Here is a 19,762-nt window from a genome sequence, read left to right as displayed (position 1 = left end):
GTCAGTTGGGCTTCTCCAAATGAGTGTCTGCTGTAGGGCCCTGCTGTCAGGAGATGAGTTCCACGCAGGAGCAGGCAGGCCACATACAGCCAGCTCCCCCTCATGAGCAGATGTGCTTAGCAGACAGTTTTGCTGTGCCAAGCCACTCTAAATTACCAAAAAAAAAAAAAAAAAGCTGACAAAAAAAAAGTTTAAAAACATTTCTGTTTTTTCCCTCCCTCTCCATAGCAAGTATTTACTGAGCAGAAGCACCAGCAGCAGCCTGCGCTCCATATCAGCATGTTGGAGCTGAAGCTGAAGGAACAGTGGTCTTCACATTGCAGTTTAATTCATGGGTCTTACCACAGGCTTTTTCCTGGACTGGCGAAGGCTTTGTGCTGGAATATATTGTCCATAACTGGGGAAATGACAAGTGGCTCTGAAAGGAGTTTGATGGTTGGTTCAAACAGGACTTTCCATGGTAAGCGGCCATATCGCTTATGGGCTTCTTCATACCCACGAAGCTCTCCTGGTACAGCAATCCACTGGGGACCTGAAGAGCAGAATGGCAGTATGACACCCAGTAAGACATTGGCCTGTGGGTTTCACCTCTCTGAAAGCACTCCAATGGAAATGTGGAGTTGTACAGGCAGGACTAAGGCTTCTAAATGCAGGCTTGGGGTTTTTTTTTTCCCTTTTTCTGATCACATATTTCTTCCACTACCTAACAGAAGGGGTGTAGAGAAGCTGGAGCCAGACTCAGAGGCGCACAGTGAAAGTGCAAGAGGCACCAGGCACATGTTGCAGCAAGGGAGATGGCAGCTGGACATAAGAGAAAAAGCAGTCATGCAGAGCCTGGTCAAACACTGGAACAAGTGAAGCTGTGAAACTCTCCATCCTTGGAGAAGCTAAAAACTGTGACAGGACAAGGCCCTGAGCAGCCTGAGCTAACTCTGACATTACTCTGCTTTGAGCAGGAGTTGGAGCAGAGACCTCCAACTGTCCCTTCCAACCATAGTTGTTCCTGATTCCTTTCCAGGATCTTCTTCTGAAAATAAGAACATCTCCAGGAATTAGGACACACCCCAAAAGAAAATATGCTAGGGAAGGAGAACAAATGCAGCAAGAAATGTGGGGAGATCCAAGATGTGCTGCTAAAGCAAGAGTGCCTATGCCAAACTAGTAACAGCAAATGGACATGGAGCCTCCTTGGATGGGAACAAGGTGGTAGCTGAGCTAAGCTGGAGCCCAGCAACTCAACTCCTGATGTTGCCAGGTTGCTTCCCCAGTGTAAAGACATGGACACGTGCACTAGATGGATTTCTTTCGTTTCCAGAAAGTCTGAGCAGCTATTGACCTTATTTTTCTCTGTAAGAACTGCTGGTAAATTAGTGCTTTGGGAAACCTGGTCTTGAAATTCAGACTTCCTATGACAAGAAACTACATAGGGATTTCTCCTCATGCTCTGCTCCCCTCCCCCTCAGGTTGATAATATTACTACAAAGCAGGAATTTTATGGACCTACTATTTTTTCTTACTTTTGCAAAAATCAATCCAGGAAGAGTGTGAGCAACGAAACAGAACTTCAGATAAAGTCAGCAAGCCTCTCAGTTCCCCCATCCTGAGCTCTGTGCACTGCATGCCAGGAGGGCACGCAGCCCTCATGGACCAGTCTGCGTCCTTACCAATGGGGAGACCATCATGACAGCCAGACAACAAATTGTGCAGAAACACTCGTGGGACCGTCTCGCGGGCATTGATCACCTCGACTGTTCCTAGAAAGGAGAAGGGGGAAATGCATAACATCGTCCTCCCGAAGCAGGTGAACATCACACTTCAGGCAGCGTGAGCACTGCACAGGCTGCTAGCCCAGAACCCATGGCACCGTGCCGAGCTGCCCTGAAGCCTTTTGCCAAATGTGTCAAGCACACTTGCAGGGTCCGGCTGCAGTCGGCACACACTGTCTTTGCTCCCGTGCTTTTCTTTAGAGCAAACCAAGCAGTGCCTACCCAGAGGCAATGAAGGTACAAGGACAAGGGCAGGGCCTGTCTCCAGCCAGTTAACATCCCCTCCAGGGCTCTTGGGCCTGGGACATGGGCTGGCATGTGCTGCTCCACATCTGCTTTGCAGGTTCCTGCACTACTTCTACAGGTGGAACATCAGAGATATAAAATAAGCCTCATGCTCCTTGATGGGCCATTTTCCAAGTGATGATGAGGCATGTCCATCACATTTGTAAGCAGAATGATGACACTGAAAGACCCTCTAAGTATCGGGAAGCTTGGAAGGCAAAAAAACCCCCAAAACCACAAACCCCAGCCAAAACCCACTACTTCTATACAGTCATATTTCAGGTCTAGCTTGTTATTTCGCCTCCTTCTTTGCCTTGTATTTATCTTTTCCTGGCACAGGCCACAGAGCCAGCCGTGCTGCAGGAGCCCACAGTGCTCCCTAGCATGCCAAGCACCTGAGCCATGCATGGCCATGTGTGGCTCTGTGCAGCAGAACACCTCAGATCACAGGCAAGGACTGTTGATAGGAGACAAAGAAGTTACATGGCTCTGCCAAAAGGGAAAAAAAAAAAAAAAAAAAGGTGTTTTGCCAAACTATGCTATTGCATAAGATACATCCAAGCATTTCCCAGACTCATGGCTCTGTGAGATTACTTGGCAGGATTTTGAAAACTGTAATATTGTTATTGTGTTCATTGTTGATTTTACTATTTAGATCTATATGCTCTGGGGGCTTTTGGGAGCCAAGGCAGTTAAAAAAAACAAAAACAAAAACAAAAAAACCCCAAACAACCCAAAACCTAAAAACAGGGGTTAAGCCAAACACAGAAGGCCTTTCCAGCATGCCCTGAACAGTGCTAGATTTAGATTTCCAAAGGGAAGACGCATCTTCTGGGACAGGAATTCTCACCACTGCTCTGGGGAGTCCTACCCATGCCAGCGAGGACAGGCACCATGCAGCAGGCACCGCCTCAGCTGCTGATGCAGGATGAGCCCCTGAAGTCCCAGCCCAAGGGCTCAGCTGAGCCAGCGACAGCCTCATATTGCTGTGCTCACCACCAGCACATAAGCCTCACTCTGCTGCCGTCTGCCTCCACGGCAGCCCAGCAGCAGCTCAGACAGCACTGCTCACACCTTGCTACACTGTCAGCTATATGACTTTGAAATATAATTTGGGGTTGCTTCAGAGGGGAAGGAGGGCCAAACTCAGTTCATTTTAAACCCAAAGCTCGTTCCTCCCCCATCCCCACGTGTTCTTGCTGTGAAAAGATGCACTCCCAGTAATGAATGCTTTGGGTTTGTGATCAGAGGATGCAGCTCTTATATTCAAAAAAATTGCTCTGAGAGAACATGAAGGATTCTGACTTCTCCACAGCATCTTCTCACCATGGCGAGGCCAGAGCTGGCTCATACCTGTGCTGGCATTATAGATGGTAAATACGACCCCACCACCCAGGCCTGAACTCTGAGGGTTCATCACTGAGGTGCAGATCAAGCCAGCGATGGCAGCATCCACAGCTGTGCCTCCACTTTTCAGGATGTCCCTGTGGTGGAAATGGACAATGTTAAAATCCAAGGGTGACGGCATGGAGGAGCTACGTGAAAATGTCTCCCTGGGGCACTTGCAAGGCAGCCCCACCATGATGAGAGCAGCTAGCAGTTGGAGGAAGCTGTTGGCAGCAGTGTGGGGTGTGAGAGCACAGAAAGGCACCTTTCTTTGTGGGAGCAAGAAAGAAAAATTAGTGGGAAAGAAAAGAGTCTTCAGGAGGGGAGAGCAGCCAGGGGCCAGACCTGTGCAAGGCTGGTCTTCCTCTGGGCAAAGAGCAATGGGACAGAGAGAACTGCAGCTGCACACAAATGCTGTTGACAAAAAGGGTCAGCAAGGAGCTCCCAGACATGGAGGAGGATGCTCTTGGCAGAGCAGAGAGCTTTCCACATGCTGGGAACAAAACAACTGATTTGTCTACTGTTCCAAATATGCTGGTCAGCAAGACAGGGCCACTGAAGTAGGAATGATGGGTCCATGTGAAGCAAACTCCTGAGACTTAGCATGTCAATTAGCACAAAATTCACACCTTACTTCATTGCTCCTACAATGTACCTTCCTGGGCTTATGGGATATTAGTGTAAAAATCCCACCCTCCAGACCCCAATATCCCCAAAGGCAAAAAACCAACAACAAAATCAAACAAAAAAACCCCCAAACAAACAAAAACAAACCTCAACTGTTTCTACACGTGCACGGCCACACCAAAGAACGCACAGGCATTAAGGCAGCCTCATGGTGTTTACAGCAATGAGTTTCTGCTACAGAAACATGCCTCAACAAATGCTTCCTTCTAGCACAGCTGTAAAAAAAATCTTTTCCTTGCAGTGGAAATGTGGTGGGGTGGGGTTTCCTGCCAGTAGCCAGCACTGGTATTTGCCAGGAAGGTTTCTGACTGTTTGGGTTGGGCTATCGCTTAGATAAGGCAAAGCCAGAAGGGAAAGCAGAATAGTTCATTAATTGGAGGGCAACTGCCCCCAGAGGCTGTGACAGGAACACAGAGCACATACAGGGACTGCTGTTTATTTTACATCTATTGATGTGGATGGGACCTGCTGGGGCTGGGAACAGGATGCTGCCAGCAGGCACAGTGACTGTGGCTTTCCTTTGTTTCTGTAAGCGCCTTTGGAACCACTGCCTGTAAGAAAATGTCATGTGGACAAGTGGAGAGAAAAGAAATGGTAAGGGAACCACCGGGCTTTCTGTTTGTGGTTTGCAGGGCTTTTAGCCTCCTAGCAGTAAGCTGCTTCCAGGCTGTTGATCTGAAAATGGAGACTGAGGCTCAGGCTTGCCCATTCATATCCTTGCGGCAGGGGTAAGATTCTTAGCACACAAATGTTCCTGGGTTGTGTTTTGCTGAAACTGAAGCTTCTTAATTGCTAACAATAGAAGGGAAGGACATGCGGGCTTCATGAGAAAAAGAGTCACCCCTGCAGAAGGCCCAGGAAGCATGTTAGAAAGTTGGGGAAGGAGGGGAGTAGGACCACTAGAACTGGCCTGGGGCAGCACACCTCAGAGCCCCTGGATTATGGGTGATGAGGCAGCACATGTACAAAGCCTGGTGCCACGGAAAACCATGTTTCTGAGATAATTTGCAGTTAAAAACAACTTTAAAAAGAAACTCTGAGATTGTATCGTATTCGTTTCAACACAATGCATTCAATGCACAGTGACATCCTCATTCTTGGCTGCAACGCCTTGGTGCTAATGCAATATAGAGCAAAAATAACACCAGCAGCCAACACAGGGACACCTTTCCACAGAAAAGCAAAGCATGTTTTGCTTTGTCCTTGTTCACTAGCCCTCATTAATCACATTTTGCAATATAAACAAAATGACAAGAAAAACAGAATTTTCAGGTAATCCGAAAGTGCTTTCCATTCCTGTCTACTGTGTCTATTTTGGTAGCAACCGTCACTGAACACCTCTGGTGGCAAATGCCACATCTAACAATGCATAGTCAAACCTGTTTCTTGCTCAAGGGAAGCCAGGCTTTCCAGTTGCCTGCTGCCTTTCAGTGAGCACTACGGGATGGAGAGCTAAGGCTTCCCATCCACTAGCACAGTGTGCAGCATCTGAAACCATCTCAGTATGGCTGTGTGATGCTGGGCATGGTCCTTTGCCTGCTGCTTCTTTGGGGGAAAAGGGGTTAGGGGGAAGGGGAACTGAGATTTCTCCCCTAAACTAGGCATTATCTTGGCTCTTCCCAGCCTGGCAGGAAGCACTCCCAGCCCCAGGTCTCACAAACATATCTTTGAAGGGCTCACACACCAGGCTGATCTTGTTTCCCTTGGCTCTGTGGAGGTGCATGTGCCTGCCATATTTTTCACTTGAACCCCAGCAAAAGCGATGTCCCATGACATAAGACAGGCATGGTGGCAGCTAAGGAAAAGCAAGTTTACACTCAAGCTCAGAATAAACTCAACCCAGCAAGGGTAAAACCAAATCCCGATCAGGGATATTAACAAGATTTCTTTTGAGCTGCTTTGCTCTTTTACCCAGGAGGCCTGATACATGTTCCCCATCGTCGGCACAGGGTCCAGGGCCCACAGCCATTCTATACTATCTGCAGACTCGCTCACAGTCTCAACAGCTTTCCCTCCAGAGACTGAAACACAGCAAAGAAATGCTGAGTTGGCTTTTGGTATATCACATTTGGCTCCCCATACCCAGCTCACCCGCTTTCAGCCAGAGCCCTGCCACTTCCTTGGAGGTGATGCCTGGGCCGTTATGTCTTTCGCACCTAGCTAGACTGGCAGAGTACCCTCTGGCCCATTAGGTTGCTCCTTCCATATGGACCACTGCTACAACTAGTTTAACTATAATGCAAAACCCTGGAAAGACACATGACCCCTCAATCAAAGTGTGGCAACTTATGAGATCTCTCTAGAGGCATCTCAGTGCTACAGCTGACAAGATCTGATAACAACATGCTTTGTCCTATGTCCTTCCTGCCACTTAGCAGCTTTAGGGCTTAGCCATTAATGGAGTTTCCTTAAAGTCAGGAACAGAAGAGGATTTTAAGAACCAAGCCCTGCTCCAGCAGCAGCAAAACAGGGATTCACTCTCCCAGGACCAGTGAATGATGCCACTTTGCTCATACAATATTCACAGCAAAGATGGGCTGTGCTGGGCTGCAGACCAAGTCTGCTGTTCTGCCCTGGGCTAGAAGGTGCCTGAAGCTATTTTAAATACACTGGAAATGCTAACATATTAAATTATATTGGTGAGTTTTTCCCTGCTAAAGAAGGCTGAGGGGTGGGAAGAGACCACCTGTTATATAGGAGCTGCCTCCTTAAGGTTTATGAAGAGCAAAAGCAACAGCTGTTTCTGTAAAAAAGGGTCAGTTGCCAAATTTGAAACTGTTAAAATACAAGAAGGGAAGGCAAATCCTGTGGAACATAAACATTCTTCAGAAATGCTGCTGGGCCATCACCGAAAAGGATTTTTGCAGCAGATTCTCTGCCTAGAACTGAGTTTCCCAGACCACAGACATTTTCTGACTGTTAAAGCCTGACCCTCCCTACCACCCTAACCCCCAAGTGGGTGTTCATTTCAGAAAAAGCCAGTTCCCAGGGTTTATGCTAAGCTACAGTGGAGAAGTGGGATCAGAGGTGGCTGCTGGGCCAGGCCAGGTCACCTCACCTCGCTGCAGTGAATCCCATTGCTGGGAATGAGTGCTCTTCCTAAATCTCTCCCTGCTCTTGCTTCTGCCATTTGGGAAACAAATGGATGCAGAGCAGTGGATGGCAAAGCTCAAACAGCACATTGGTAAGGAATATAAAGCTTTTTGCATGGCTGATGGAAAAAGTCTCTTCCTTTGCTAGGAGGGAACAAGTGGCTCAGCACTGGAGGTGAAGGTGGGTTTGGGTACTGCTCACTGCCAGGGCAATCTCCTCCTGTCTCCTCATGGTTTCCTGACATGAGAACAAATTCCTGATGTGGACTTTGGTACCAAATCCATATCCTGGGTTAAAAACTGCTCTGACTCTCATTTTAGCCTCCCATCCCTCTCCATCAAAGTGTTTCACTTCATTCAGGGATAAGTTTTCTTCCAGCACAGGGGCCCTGTCCAGAGAGCTGCACAATATTGCTTTCAGTCCACAATCTCCAGCAGTAAAACTGTTTGCAGCAAAAGACCCGACCTTCTTCACCACTGAGAATTGGGCACTGATGGCTAAGAGCAAGTCTAGTACAGGACCTGCCAACAAGGATGATGACACGCTGGAAGCTTGCTGAGATTGGTCACTTTCTGCAGGGAGCCAAAGAATTGCATGAAGATTTCAGAAAGTCCAACCTTACACAGCCCCCGAATACATAAACACCATCTCCAGCGCTGGAAAACCCAAGCCTGAAGATGACAGCTGACCACATTTGAAGAAAAAGAGCAGCAAAGAGGGGCTGTCATTCTGGCCCCATCCTCTGCTTGTACTAACAAATTACAGAGCTACACTGACCCTTCCTTCACAGCTGAACTGTCAGTGAGGGAAACACAAGGGTCCTGAGGTGTTTTTCCCAATGCACCAACCCACTTGTTAAAAGACAAGAGTACTCTTCAGACAAGAGGTTTAGTTCAGTTATTCCCAATAAATTCAATTAAAAGTTCTATTAGGAGTACACAAAGATGCTGTCTTAAACAGCAGCATCTTAAACCAACACAGGACCATGTAATGCCCCAGGAATTTAATTACTGCTAATGTCAACTCACAGAGCATGTGGTTTGGGTTTCTTTTTTTTTTTTTTTTCCAAAGGAAACAAGATTTCATAATTAAAGAATAAAATTTATAAGTAGGTCAGAGATTAGGTGCTGCTTTTAGCTTCCAAGACTTTAGGGGCTGGACCAGTGTGACTGGTTTCATGCCCATCTGGCACTGGACGTTCTTGGAGCATCCCCTGCATGGGTTCCCAGGGGCTCAGGGGGGATTTGCAGGATAAAAGAGGTGGCTGGGGCGGGGGGGGGGGGGGGGGAGCAGACAAGGATTCAGCAGAGAGAGTGTCTGCAGGGTCAGTGGGGGAGAGCATTGACAAGCAGCACTGCTGAATCTCTCTGTGGTGTGCCTTTAGGGACTGGTTACAATGACGCCTGCTCTCACCTGGGGTGGGCAGGCAGGCTGGCAGGTTCAGTTACACCAGCTGGTTTTCATTGGATTGTAGCTTTGCTATACCCGAGCCTAATTTTTTTACCATGGTGCTGTGGAGGTCGCTCTTTTCCTTTTTGTATGTTTCCACTAAAAGCTTTCTGCAATAACCAGAAAATTAGACCGGGGAAATTTGTTGTTCTACCGTACTTGGTTTAAACTCTAGAAAATTTGTCAGGAGGCTCTACAGTGTGCAAGTGCAAAGCCATATATGTAGTCTGCCTCCTGTTCAAATAATTCACTCTAATTTGGCCAAGTTGTTTGCTCTGAGAAAAACAAACAAAAATGCCCCCAACCAAAACTGATCATTAAAAATTTTGATCATATTGATCATATAATGTTTTTTTACTTCTTTATATATAGATAAAAATGCATATGTGTGTGGTCATGAATGAATTAACCAGTTTTGGGAGATTAAGCCTGTGATTTCTAAGCGATGATAGCAGAAATGAGCCTATTCCAATCCTCAGCTGCAGAGGGTAAGCACAGCTTCCTTGAAAAAAACTGCATCTGGTAACAGCCATGGCTTCGGGGCACAGAAAAAAACTAGGAAATTATTATCCTTATTACTTAGTGCTCCCCAGACTGGACCACAAGCAAGGAGAGTGGCCACATCCTGCCTCAAATAGAGAGGAGATGTGAGGAGTGAGGTGGCCGAGCTGTGGAAGCAGGATCAGGGCAGAAGAAAGCCCATAAGGCTCAGCAGTTTGGGAGCAGGGGAGAGGGTGTTGTGTTGGTAGGGAGAAGACCAGAAGTACGAACTGCACAGGCTCAAACACCAGCACAGGGAGATGGGTACATGTGAGAAGGGGTGAGGCAGCAATTAGGCAGAAGAGAGAGAGCAAGAGCATGCAGAGAAAAGGGCCCAGCGGGGACCTGGGAGCAGCAGTAGAGGTCTCAGCTCTTGTGCTGTTGGGAATCTCATAATTCATGATTGCTCGCCTAACTCCTCGACTCTTTACATCATTCCAAGTCCAAACAGCCAGCATAAAAATTCGCAAATGTTTGCATAATTGCAGAAAAAGAGCAAAGATTTAAACAGCATCCTTAGTAAGAAGAAGAAACACCCAAGATTAATTATATCTTCTTGTTTCCACTCTCCTAAGTCTCATGATTTTGGGGGTTTAATTATTTTTGAAGAGCAGGAGTCAACAGCATTGCTGTAATCTCAGAAACACTCAGTTGACTTGCTGGGCAGTGTCTGGGAAGGAGTTAGTGTTGTGCATCAAGGGATGCTTGGCTTTGCCCAACTCTTACTTCATTGCTAAAGTTAAGTGGCAGCTCACAGGTGGGGACATCAGGGCCTAATGGCTGAGACTACTCTTAGAAACTGGATTTTATTGCTACTGCTGTGACAAAATTCCTATGTGATGCTAAGACCTTGTTCAGCAAAGATTAGGCAGGAGGCTAATGTGTGCTCCTCAGGTCCTGGTGCTCCCATCAAGACCTCTGGGTCAGGCTCGAGGAAGCCTTCACCCTGCACAGTCACACAGGAGGTCAGTGAGAGATGCACCCCGAGAAGTGCAGATGGCTCTGAAAGGCAGAGACCCTGGTCAAAGTGACTCTGATGAGGCATGCATGCAATATAATCACCATGCTAGGTTTCTTTATTTATACCAGTGAGATAACATCATTTTCTCACTTCCCAGACTGCTATGAGAATTAATTTAGTTGTGACTATCACTTACTAAACAGCTAATAGCTAACATGTGACATATAGGCATAACAGCACAAAAATGTCTGGGAGAAAAATGATCATGATCACAGCCAGTATAGAGCACGCAGTAAGCTTCCCCAAAGAAAAAATGTTCCTTCCTTACAAGCTACGACTGTGGGCCAGTGGGGACAAAGAGAGAAATAGAACAATGACAAAGAAAAGGGCAAACGTTACACAAAGCTGCTGATCACAAGCTCTGTTGCAGGTGAACATTTTTATAAACAGTTTTATATTTATGCAATTACTATTGCAAGAACATGAGCAGATAGCTCAAGCTGGGAGAACAACAGAGGAGTTTGGTTCATTCCAAGTATAAGGACAGCATGAAATGAGCACAGAGGTTTCCAAGAATGGCTGGAGGTGAAGGATACTGGGAAAAGCAGCAGATGCCATGCAGCAGTAGGAGAGTAGACCTAACCACTGGGCAGAGGGTGTCATGTCAAGGTGAAGGAGGAGAATAGTCGTGGCTGGGGAGATCCAGGGGGCTTGGCAGGGCTGGAGGAGAGAGCTGCTACATTTGGAGCAGCAGGATGTCATGTGCAAATGCCCCAGGCTGGGGAAAATGTGTGATAGGAAGTTGGAGCAAGGGCAGAATTTTGTGGGGATCATTGGCAAACTATTTGTAGGAAATCTAAGGTGGGCTGTCAGACTGGAGGGACACCATAGACCTTGTCAGCAAGTGAACTAACTGGAGGCACAGGTACAGCAATGGTTGAGGCTATGGAAGCAGGTGGAGCTTCCTGTGGAGAGAAGGAAAGGAAGGAGACGGCAGCCCAGCAGCAGTAGCCAGCTAGCCAGAGCTTCTCAGTTGTCAGCCTGATACAGGTTTCTGTGGCTCTCACTTCAGTGCCTTCCAGATGATTCTACACTTCTTCAGGTTAAAAATTACAATAGCTGCAAAACAAGTGCTATGGTTTTCCCAGCAGATTCTTTTGGTAACCCAGTAATGTATTTTCCTCTATTTCCATTAATACTGATTTAAAAGATACTTCTTCTACCCTCTGAAGAACTAACCTGTGGCTTAGTGTAAAAAACCTCCATTTCATTCCTTGATGTATGTGCAGCCACAGTAGATTTTCTCCAACTACTCACAAATTCTGTCTCAGCACATCATTGCAAGAACCCCGTGCAACTTGGCAGGCATGGTGTAATGGCACCACGTCTTATCTCACTCCTCCAGCCACAAGGTAGAGCACACAAGTCCAGCAGCCATTGCTGGAGCATCCAGCATCACATATAGCTTGTGAAGTTCCATCCTTCTACCTTCATGTATAGAAGTGTTAAAAAACTGAAGTAAAAGTACAGTGAGATAATAACATAAGAGCCAAAAATGACTGAGAGAAAAGTTATTACACAAACTGAAGTGATACAACCTGGGCAGCTAGAGATTTTTTTTTAAACATAAAACTTTCCTTCCAAGTGATGTAAGCATGTACTTATTGTAAGCATTGTACTTATATTGTCTTGGCTGAATCTTATTAAATCTCCTCTTTGCTTTGCAATACAGACTGTCTTTCTTGATAGCAGACACACCTGCTGGTTTCAGTCCAGAAACACACCCTAAGGACTGGGATGCCCAGTCCCCCTTACCCCCTGAGCCTGCCTGCCTTCCCTGCCTCTGCTGAAGCTCAGCTAGTCTCACTTGTACCTTAATTTATTTCTAAGCCACTTATCTGACAGACTTACTACCATGAAGAAAGCAGTTGATTTCCTGCTTCCCTCCTTAAAAACAACTTTGCATCTGTATACTATAAATATTTGTACCTTCCAAAAGGCCAAGGACTTGCAGAGCTTCACATTTTTGTGACATTGGACAATGAATATAAACATCAACTGCAGGGGCAGGGCTCCATCTGCTTTCTGAGCTGCTCCACCGCCAATGGAGAGCACCCGGGGAGCAGCACTGCTGCTCATTACCATAAGTGGGGACAGAGCAGAAACCCAGCTCTCTCCCACAGTCAGTACGTATACCTGTCTGTCAGTCTGAGCCTACAACATATAGAACAGGCAACCTGAAAAACCAAGAAATCCATGCACATACCGGCTGATGACGGAGCAGGTCTCGGTGTCAGCAGCCACAGCACCATGCAGGTAGCGCTGAGGACCGCACTTGGGTTGAGTCAGGATGACCACAAGCACAACCACCACCGACAGCACCCCTACGGTCAGCAGCACGAGACAACAGATCTTCCCTGCAGACATCTCTATTCCTGCGCTGCTGGAGGCAGCTGGGAGGCTTTTAATCCTTTTGCGAAAGCGCCTGCTTTGCTCAGGGTGGAAGTAGAGGATCCCGGCAGTTTTGGGAGGGAGGTCTCAGTGAAGTGGGCTCTGCCCCCTGCAACTGAGAATTAAGTATTTTTTAAGATTAAAAACTGTTAAAAAGAAAACAGTGTACTCTTTCTTTCTTAATCTCTTATGTATAAGGTGAGAGGCTTTTCATTCTCTTTCATAAAGTAAACTTTTTCTGGCATATCTACAATATGACTTCTTTTTTTTTTTTTTTTTTAAGTCTAATGAAAACATTTAACCCATTCACTGCTGGAGCACTTCAGAGTGAAAGCTCTATACTGCTTATTGGCTTCACACAGCCTCCCTGTCTTCACATTCTTGCCACATAAAGCAATTTAGCAAACAAAGGCAGCCTATCTGGTGAATCACTGGGAAAAATACAACATCAATCCTACACTGCAAACTTGAGGTATTTTTTTCCATAAGAAAGAAAATTCTTTCTTGCTCAAAGAAGTAAAAGCTAAATACAAAATACAAAGCTAGGACTTTCATATTTACTCTTACTTTACCTTATAGTTTATTATAATCTTGTTTACTGACTTTTTTCATCATTAAATGTTACCAGTGTCCACACCATACATCCGCTGTAAAAGAGCATAACAGAATACCTTGAATAAAATAGCACGCCTCTGCACTTCTGCAAAACATTAAAGCTAAAAGCTCTGGGGTCCAGACTGCATCAGTCAGCAACCACAGCGCCCAGGAAGTGAACAGCTGCTAAATCAGACCAGACCTGGTTCCTAACAGAGCAGTGAGCAGCAGCATGAATTCCTACACAGTGCAACTGGTCCCAGCTAGCTTTTCAAGAGCCTCTTAATTATACAGTTCTCCTTGCACTTAAAAGGTTAAAGACATGGCTCCACATCCGCCTGCTTTCTTTCTAAAAGATGTTATCTGCGATCCTCTTCCAGCTAGGTTTGGGAGAAGGGCAATTCACCAGTGCAGATTTACACCTCTGTTTCAGTACAGACTTCGAATTTACACCCACTAAACTTTATCTCATAGCCAAGTAATACTATTTCATGTATCATATCTCAAGAAATATACTAGATAGACTAGACTGTCTTTTTTGTAGTTGTATCTTCCCGTAAGATTTTGCTCTGGGAAGTGAAACTAGTCCAAGAAAAATACATGGTTTTGTTCAAGATAAAACCATGGTCATTGGGGAATAATTTCTTGGTCTCTACATCTCTGTCTGACTTGGTGAATATACTTGGCATGTGTAACAAGCCTCCACAGCTCTGATGTGACAAGAGTCAGATGAAGACCTTTCACCCCATTGCAAAGCATTGCTGATGTTGTAAAATTCCTCTATCCCTACATGACTTTCATGTTTCATTTTGGACAAATTATTCTATAACACTTAAAGAATCATCATTCTGGTGTTTTTTTGGGGGAAAGCTCTTCCCTATAAATTCATAGCAGGGCTGGAAACCCTGACCGCTCAGTACCAATAGACTCAAGGCTCAAGTGGATTTTGCCCATTTGCTTTCATCAAATGCCATGGAGAACTCAAATGCAGTCTCCAAATTTCCGGCAAATTTGGTTTTCAACTCAGCACATCGAACATCTTTATTTGGCAAATTACCCTTGCACTGCCAAGGAGGAGACCTGGAAGTGGCAAGAAAAGTGAGACAGAGTGTCATCTCTCAGACCATGTCTGGGAAGGCAAAGACATGGTTATGATACATTACAACTAACAGGTGCTTCCCATAGGCAAACCCATTTGTTTTTTAGATACAGAAATGAAGATTGAGCCTACTTCCTCTGTTATTTCTCAGAATTCATGATGAAAGTTAAGCCTGTAAACTCCTGATTCAGGAAAACCAAACTCTGCTTCTTTTGTTATTGCAATCAGAAGAGGGAAACATGCTCTAAAGTTACTCATGGACTTAATGTTCAACTGAGGTTAATATTTAAATACTTTCTGAATCAAGGTTTTTGGTTTTCCTGCTCATTTCAAAGCATGCCAGGGAACAACTCTCCAGGCTTTAGCTGAAAAACTTGGCAGTACTTCAGCTCAAGTCTTGAGAACACACTTCTGGCTGCAGCTCTAATGATTAAATAGATTCTTATTACAAGCCCTGTACAGGTTTGAGGGTGATCACAAGCAATACGTGTGTGAGGAGTGCAGCAGCAGGGCAGTGACGGAGGACTGGGAGGGTGGCAAACCTATGTCCTGAAGAGGACACATTAACGGTCCAACACTACTCTGGCATGCTTTTCCTCAGCCACCCTAACTTAAGTTTCCCACTGTGAGGGATCGCTCTTTGTGGGCTGCAAGTACGAACAAAGGGAAAGCACTAGAACAGGACAGTCATAGGACACATACCATTTTTTCACAACACTGACACCAAAAAAAGGACTCGGCAGAATCTCAGGGACTCCCATATCTTTGTTGAATTCTCCTATGTTAAAGGCAGAGCTGCTGCCTCTTTCTTCCTTTACCACTGGTTACAAAATCATGTCTGAAATTCTCTGTTGAACCCAAACCTAAACATCATCTCTTCTAGTTTGAACAACATATTGAAAGTCAGTTATTTGCATGGTTGTACTTAGTGGGACACATGGCACAGACCACTGCCCAAGGGAAACTTTTCTCCATTAACTTTATTTGACAAGCATATCCAGGCACAGTTAACTGCACAGCATCATTATTTTATTCTTTTATAGGCATGCAGCAGTGCTCAAGTGAATTAACAGTGATTAACAGTGAAACATTCTGATTTGGTCTCTAACTCTTGAGTGCTCTTCTGGAGCAAATCCAGCAGTTTTCTTAAAGACTTAGCCTCATTAGTACAATTACTATAGCAGTGAAAGTACAGACACTAGAAAACAAAAGGCAGCCTTGTGTGCATCCAAAGACACTAACAGTAAACTCTGTCTGAACTCTGTATTGACTAAATTAGGCCGAAGTATTATGGTAGTGACCCCAAAGGATATCTGTGGAGGGTTTTAATTCACATGAAAGTACTAAACTCACTGGAAGTATTAAATATAACATATTTATAGTTAAATGCACATGTACCTATATGTAAAAACCTATACAGCTGCCATCATATGCTTTATAAGATCTCAGTGAGCCACAATCAACGGAATAATCGTTTACTGCCATGCTCAGTTCAAGACCTGCCCTGAGTGGAGTTTGCTCACCAGGTCCTGTGCAGCATGGAGGTCCCTTGGTCTGCACAAAGCACAATGCAAGGCGGCACAAGACACTCAGAATGTACAAGGGAAGCAGATTAGCTGAGGATGCTGATGTGTGATTTTGCCAGGGTTCTTTACAGAATGAAGAAAGCAACATGCCCAAATCCTGAACTGTTTAATGCCAAAAGCCCTAGAAGGATGTTCAGAAAAAGGTGTGCTGGTTGAAATACAGTTGGCAAGTCAAAAAGAAAAACAATGAGGACATAAATGCACTCTCAGCAAACCTCTGGCTAAGACTAAATTAAGGGGAGTGGCTGACAGGACAAGCAGCAGAGCTTCATCCCCAGGGACCTTGATGACCTTGAACAGGAACCTCATGAAGTTTGGTAAAGAGCAGGGCAAAGGTCTGCACCTGGGCAGAATAACCCATGCTCAGGCTCTCATGTGAAGGGCCTGGGCTTGCAGCAGGAGCCAGACTGATCATGTGCATGTTGCAATCCTGGCTGGCAGATACTGGACTCCAGGCGTGTGGCCAGCACATCAAGGGAAGTTTTCTCCCCCTTTTCAGGCAGCACCTGAAATACTGTGATCTGCCATGAGAGGTTAGCCCTGGGAGCTCAAAAAAAAAAAAAGAACAAAGGACAAACAAAAGGAACTAAAGGAGCCTGTTAAAAGTCAAAATCCTGGTGAGAGGAGGTGCAACATACACAGAGGGGAAATACAGAGGGACCTCCCTGCCTGGGCAGTGGTGAATCCTTCGGTCAGCTTGAGCTGTCCTCTTTAACCTCACACAGAGGCTCTGGAAAATCCTCTAGTTTCAATACACCCATGTCAGGGGAGGTTGAAAGACCTGGGCTTGAAGCTGGGCTGGGCTGTTCTTTGTGGCAGAGAGGTACACATGTAAATGACTATTTAAATGCTGGCAAAGGCCACAACCTTGCCTGTGTGTCCTCTCCCAACCCCTATCACCCTGTTTCCTAGCTCCACCTCCACAAAGCAGGGACTCTCCCCCACCAAACATCCCCCCATCTCCCACCCCTGCCATCCCCACACACTCTAGGTCCCTGGTCCATGCTCCTGCCTCATGCAGTCAGCCAATACATGCTAGCACCGTGCAGGTGATATAAAGAGGGCAAACACTCCATAGGCTGCACATACTGAGCCCCAAACAACTGTGATGCTACATCTACTTTAGGCTGTTTGTGCAGCTGGTACTTTTTTTTTTTTTTCTAAAGTTCTTGATGTTAGTTAAGGGTATATAGAAACAATAGGGACTTTTGTCTTAAGAGACCATCCAAAAACAACTTCATCCTCTCAGAAAGAGGAGCAAGGAGGGGAAATATTTTTTTAAAATCCCCTAAATGAGAACTGAAAAGAAAATGAGACCAGGCTTTTCTGGGATTCCCAGGTAAATGACAGAGCTGTACTGCTGCACACAATGAGCCTTTCCAACGTGCTTAATCACACTGCAATCTTTGAGTCAGGAATCAAGACCAGGACTAGCATCTGGTTTTCATCTCTTCTCCAAAATGAGCAGGAATGCTCAATCAGACAACAAATGGATCCAAACAGATCCCACTTTCCTCTGGAGACAGCAGGCCCCTTCTCCACCTATTCCTGCAGCTCCTTCTGAGAAACAGGAACATACACACAGCATCCTCACTGGAGTTTTGCAGTTTGCTACCATCTTGTTGGAATCCAGTGACATCCACCAGCATCAGGGCTGGTGCTCATAGAAGGAGGGAGGGAGAACATGTGCAGCTGGTGCAGAGAGGGTAGGAAGGGACCAGGACATGCCTCTGAGAAGCCGCAAGCTGCTGGAGAGCCTCACTCACACTTGCCTTAGACTCCTCTCTCATGAGTCCCAACTTAAACACAGCGTAAGTACTCAGCACAGCTTACCCCCTGCTGCACTTCCAGCTCTTCAGGAAAGACAAAACCTGGAAATACAAACCAGATGTGTGAGTACTGCAAGTCAATAAAGGATCTCACAAGAACCAGCACATAAGTGAACACGGTGCAAGCTGAGTTTCTCTGCAAGGGAAGGGGGAAGAGCAGGTTCTTAACTGCCCTTATGATCCTCATGCATTTCACAAGGAAAGCAATGGAGTCGCTGGCAGAAGGAGAAACAGCAGCTCCACAAACTGCCCTTGCCATGTCCTGGTGCAAAAAAAAGAGAGATACTGCTGATGGTGCAACTACAGACATAGGCTTCCTAGTCCCAGGGAGAACAGCATTGCTTCATAATGACATCCCTTCCTTCTGAATGGCCCTGAGAGCTCATGTGAAACATCCCTTTTCTTGTGCAAGAATACAAGAGTGTTTTCTTTCTTCACCAGAAGTGGAGGAGCAGCATGCAGAAGGGGAGAAATTCGGTCTTCTGGAGTTTGTTTTTCTGTCCTTTTCTTTTCTCCTGCTCATCTTTCACTGCTGTTTTACTTTGGAAATTCCCCAGTTCAGATCCTTTCAACAAATGGTATTTCCAGGCTCTTGCACAATTCCCTTTGGAACTGTTGTATTATTTATCCTTAACCACTTTCCCACACAATGATCACTGTAAATGGCTCCTTTCTTCCTTCAAAATTTTACACCCTTTCCTCTAGGGACATGCTGATATTACAGTCCCAAACTTTACTCAGCTGGAACACGGGGCAGAAATTGCAAAAATTTGACTGTTGTTCATTCATGAGAATGAGCAATGGGAATGGAAAAAAGCCCTGCTTCCCTGCATTCAGAACTGGAATATTAATTTTTGTTGATATTAAATATGTAGTGTAAGAATATCTGAGCTGGGCTGGATGAGTGCTACATATTTTTATTTCAATAGAGAATAAGCGGTTTTCAGAATTTCATGCATATCTTTCCCTTCGTTTCTACATTGTGTATTTATTTTTAAGACCTTTCTTTGCACAACAGCTGGTTAGGGTTCTTGCCATATTGGAGTAAGACATTTTCAGCTTATCAAATTGGAAAATGCAAGTAAGTTATTGTCAGCAATAAGTTCTAGACATTTACAATTTTCATAAGCAAGGGCTTTTTTCCTTCTTTTTTTAATATCCAAAATCTGGATTGGCCACTCAGGCCAGCACTTAGGCTGGTGAATGATGTATGGAATGCTATGCATAGTACCACAGGATTGCCAAGACAATGTTGGAACCTGCACAAACATATCTGAGCTGACAAATATATGTTGAGTATTAATTCAGAGACACCAGGAACCTATACACCTGTTAACTACAGATATTAGAAATTGAAAAAGCAGAGATATGGAAATACTTCGAGCAGTTAAATAATACAGCTCAGTGCCTGCCACCTCCTGCAAAGCCTCTGAGAGAGCTCTTGGGAAGTGGGATACAGTTCTGAGCAAGGGCGGTGGTAAAGAAATCAAAGGTCTCAACAATGACTAAGTCCCTTTCCAAATCACGTGGCAGTAGCTGTACCAGCTCGGAACATTTCATCCGTTTGCTTTAATTTACTTCTACTTTATTCATCACATGCCTTCTCTGAATTCAAACCCTAAGCTAGCAATGAATAGACTTCCACAGAAGTTGTCAAAGAAAGGTAGTGGCATGAGGAAGAAAGTTGACTCAAGAAAAACTTGAGGGTTTGGTTTGGGGTTTTTTTTTGCATAAAAAGCAGAGCTACTGGCCTCCATATCAAAGAGCAGATGGAAGCAGCAGCATTTACAAAGAGAAACAAACCAGTTTCTACATGGAACACCAGGGTCAGTGTAGAAAGGACATAAAGTAAACAAAGCACACAGAAACATCTGGGTTTTTTCTGTTACGGATTAAAGGATTTTCAGCAGTGACTGGCCAGAGTCTCCTATTTTAATGAAAATTATATTAATTTGAAAGTTTTTGGAGCACAGAAAGATCATCTCAGTGTGCATTTCCAGAGCCTCATGCCAGCAGCCAGAACGGCACTGAAACAA

General features: G+C 45.3%; 1 protein-coding gene across 7 annotated transcripts in view; it reads right to left on the bottom strand.

Moving 5' to 3' along the window:
* GGT5 (gamma-glutamyltransferase 5) overlaps positions 1–19,762 on the bottom strand; it is a 47,466-nt gene that overhangs the window by 8,250 nt on the left and 19,454 nt on the right. For 3 of the 7 annotated variants that reach the window (XM_064466438.1, XM_064466435.1, XM_064466436.1), the window contains exons 2-5: positions 12,434–12,733; positions 3,405–3,535; positions 1,665–1,754; positions 343–532 (exon numbers count right to left, since the gene is read on the bottom strand). In XM_064466438.1, the coding sequence (XP_064322508.1) occupies positions 343–532; positions 1,665–1,754; positions 3,405–3,535; positions 12,434–12,594 (572 nt within the window). In that variant the 5' untranslated portion in view covers positions 12,595–12,733. The other 4 variants (XM_064466434.1, XM_064466439.1, XM_064466437.1 and 1 more) reach the window with 3 other exon arrangements.

Source organism: Phalacrocorax carbo, chromosome 15 (genome assembly GCF_963921805.1).
Source record: "Phalacrocorax carbo chromosome 15, bPhaCar2.1, whole genome shotgun sequence".
NCBI classification, from domain to species: Eukaryota; Metazoa; Chordata; class Aves; order Suliformes; family Phalacrocoracidae; genus Phalacrocorax; species Phalacrocorax carbo.
The sequence above is the reverse complement of the archived record's forward strand: the minus strand, read 5'-3'. Positions and strand labels throughout refer to the sequence as shown.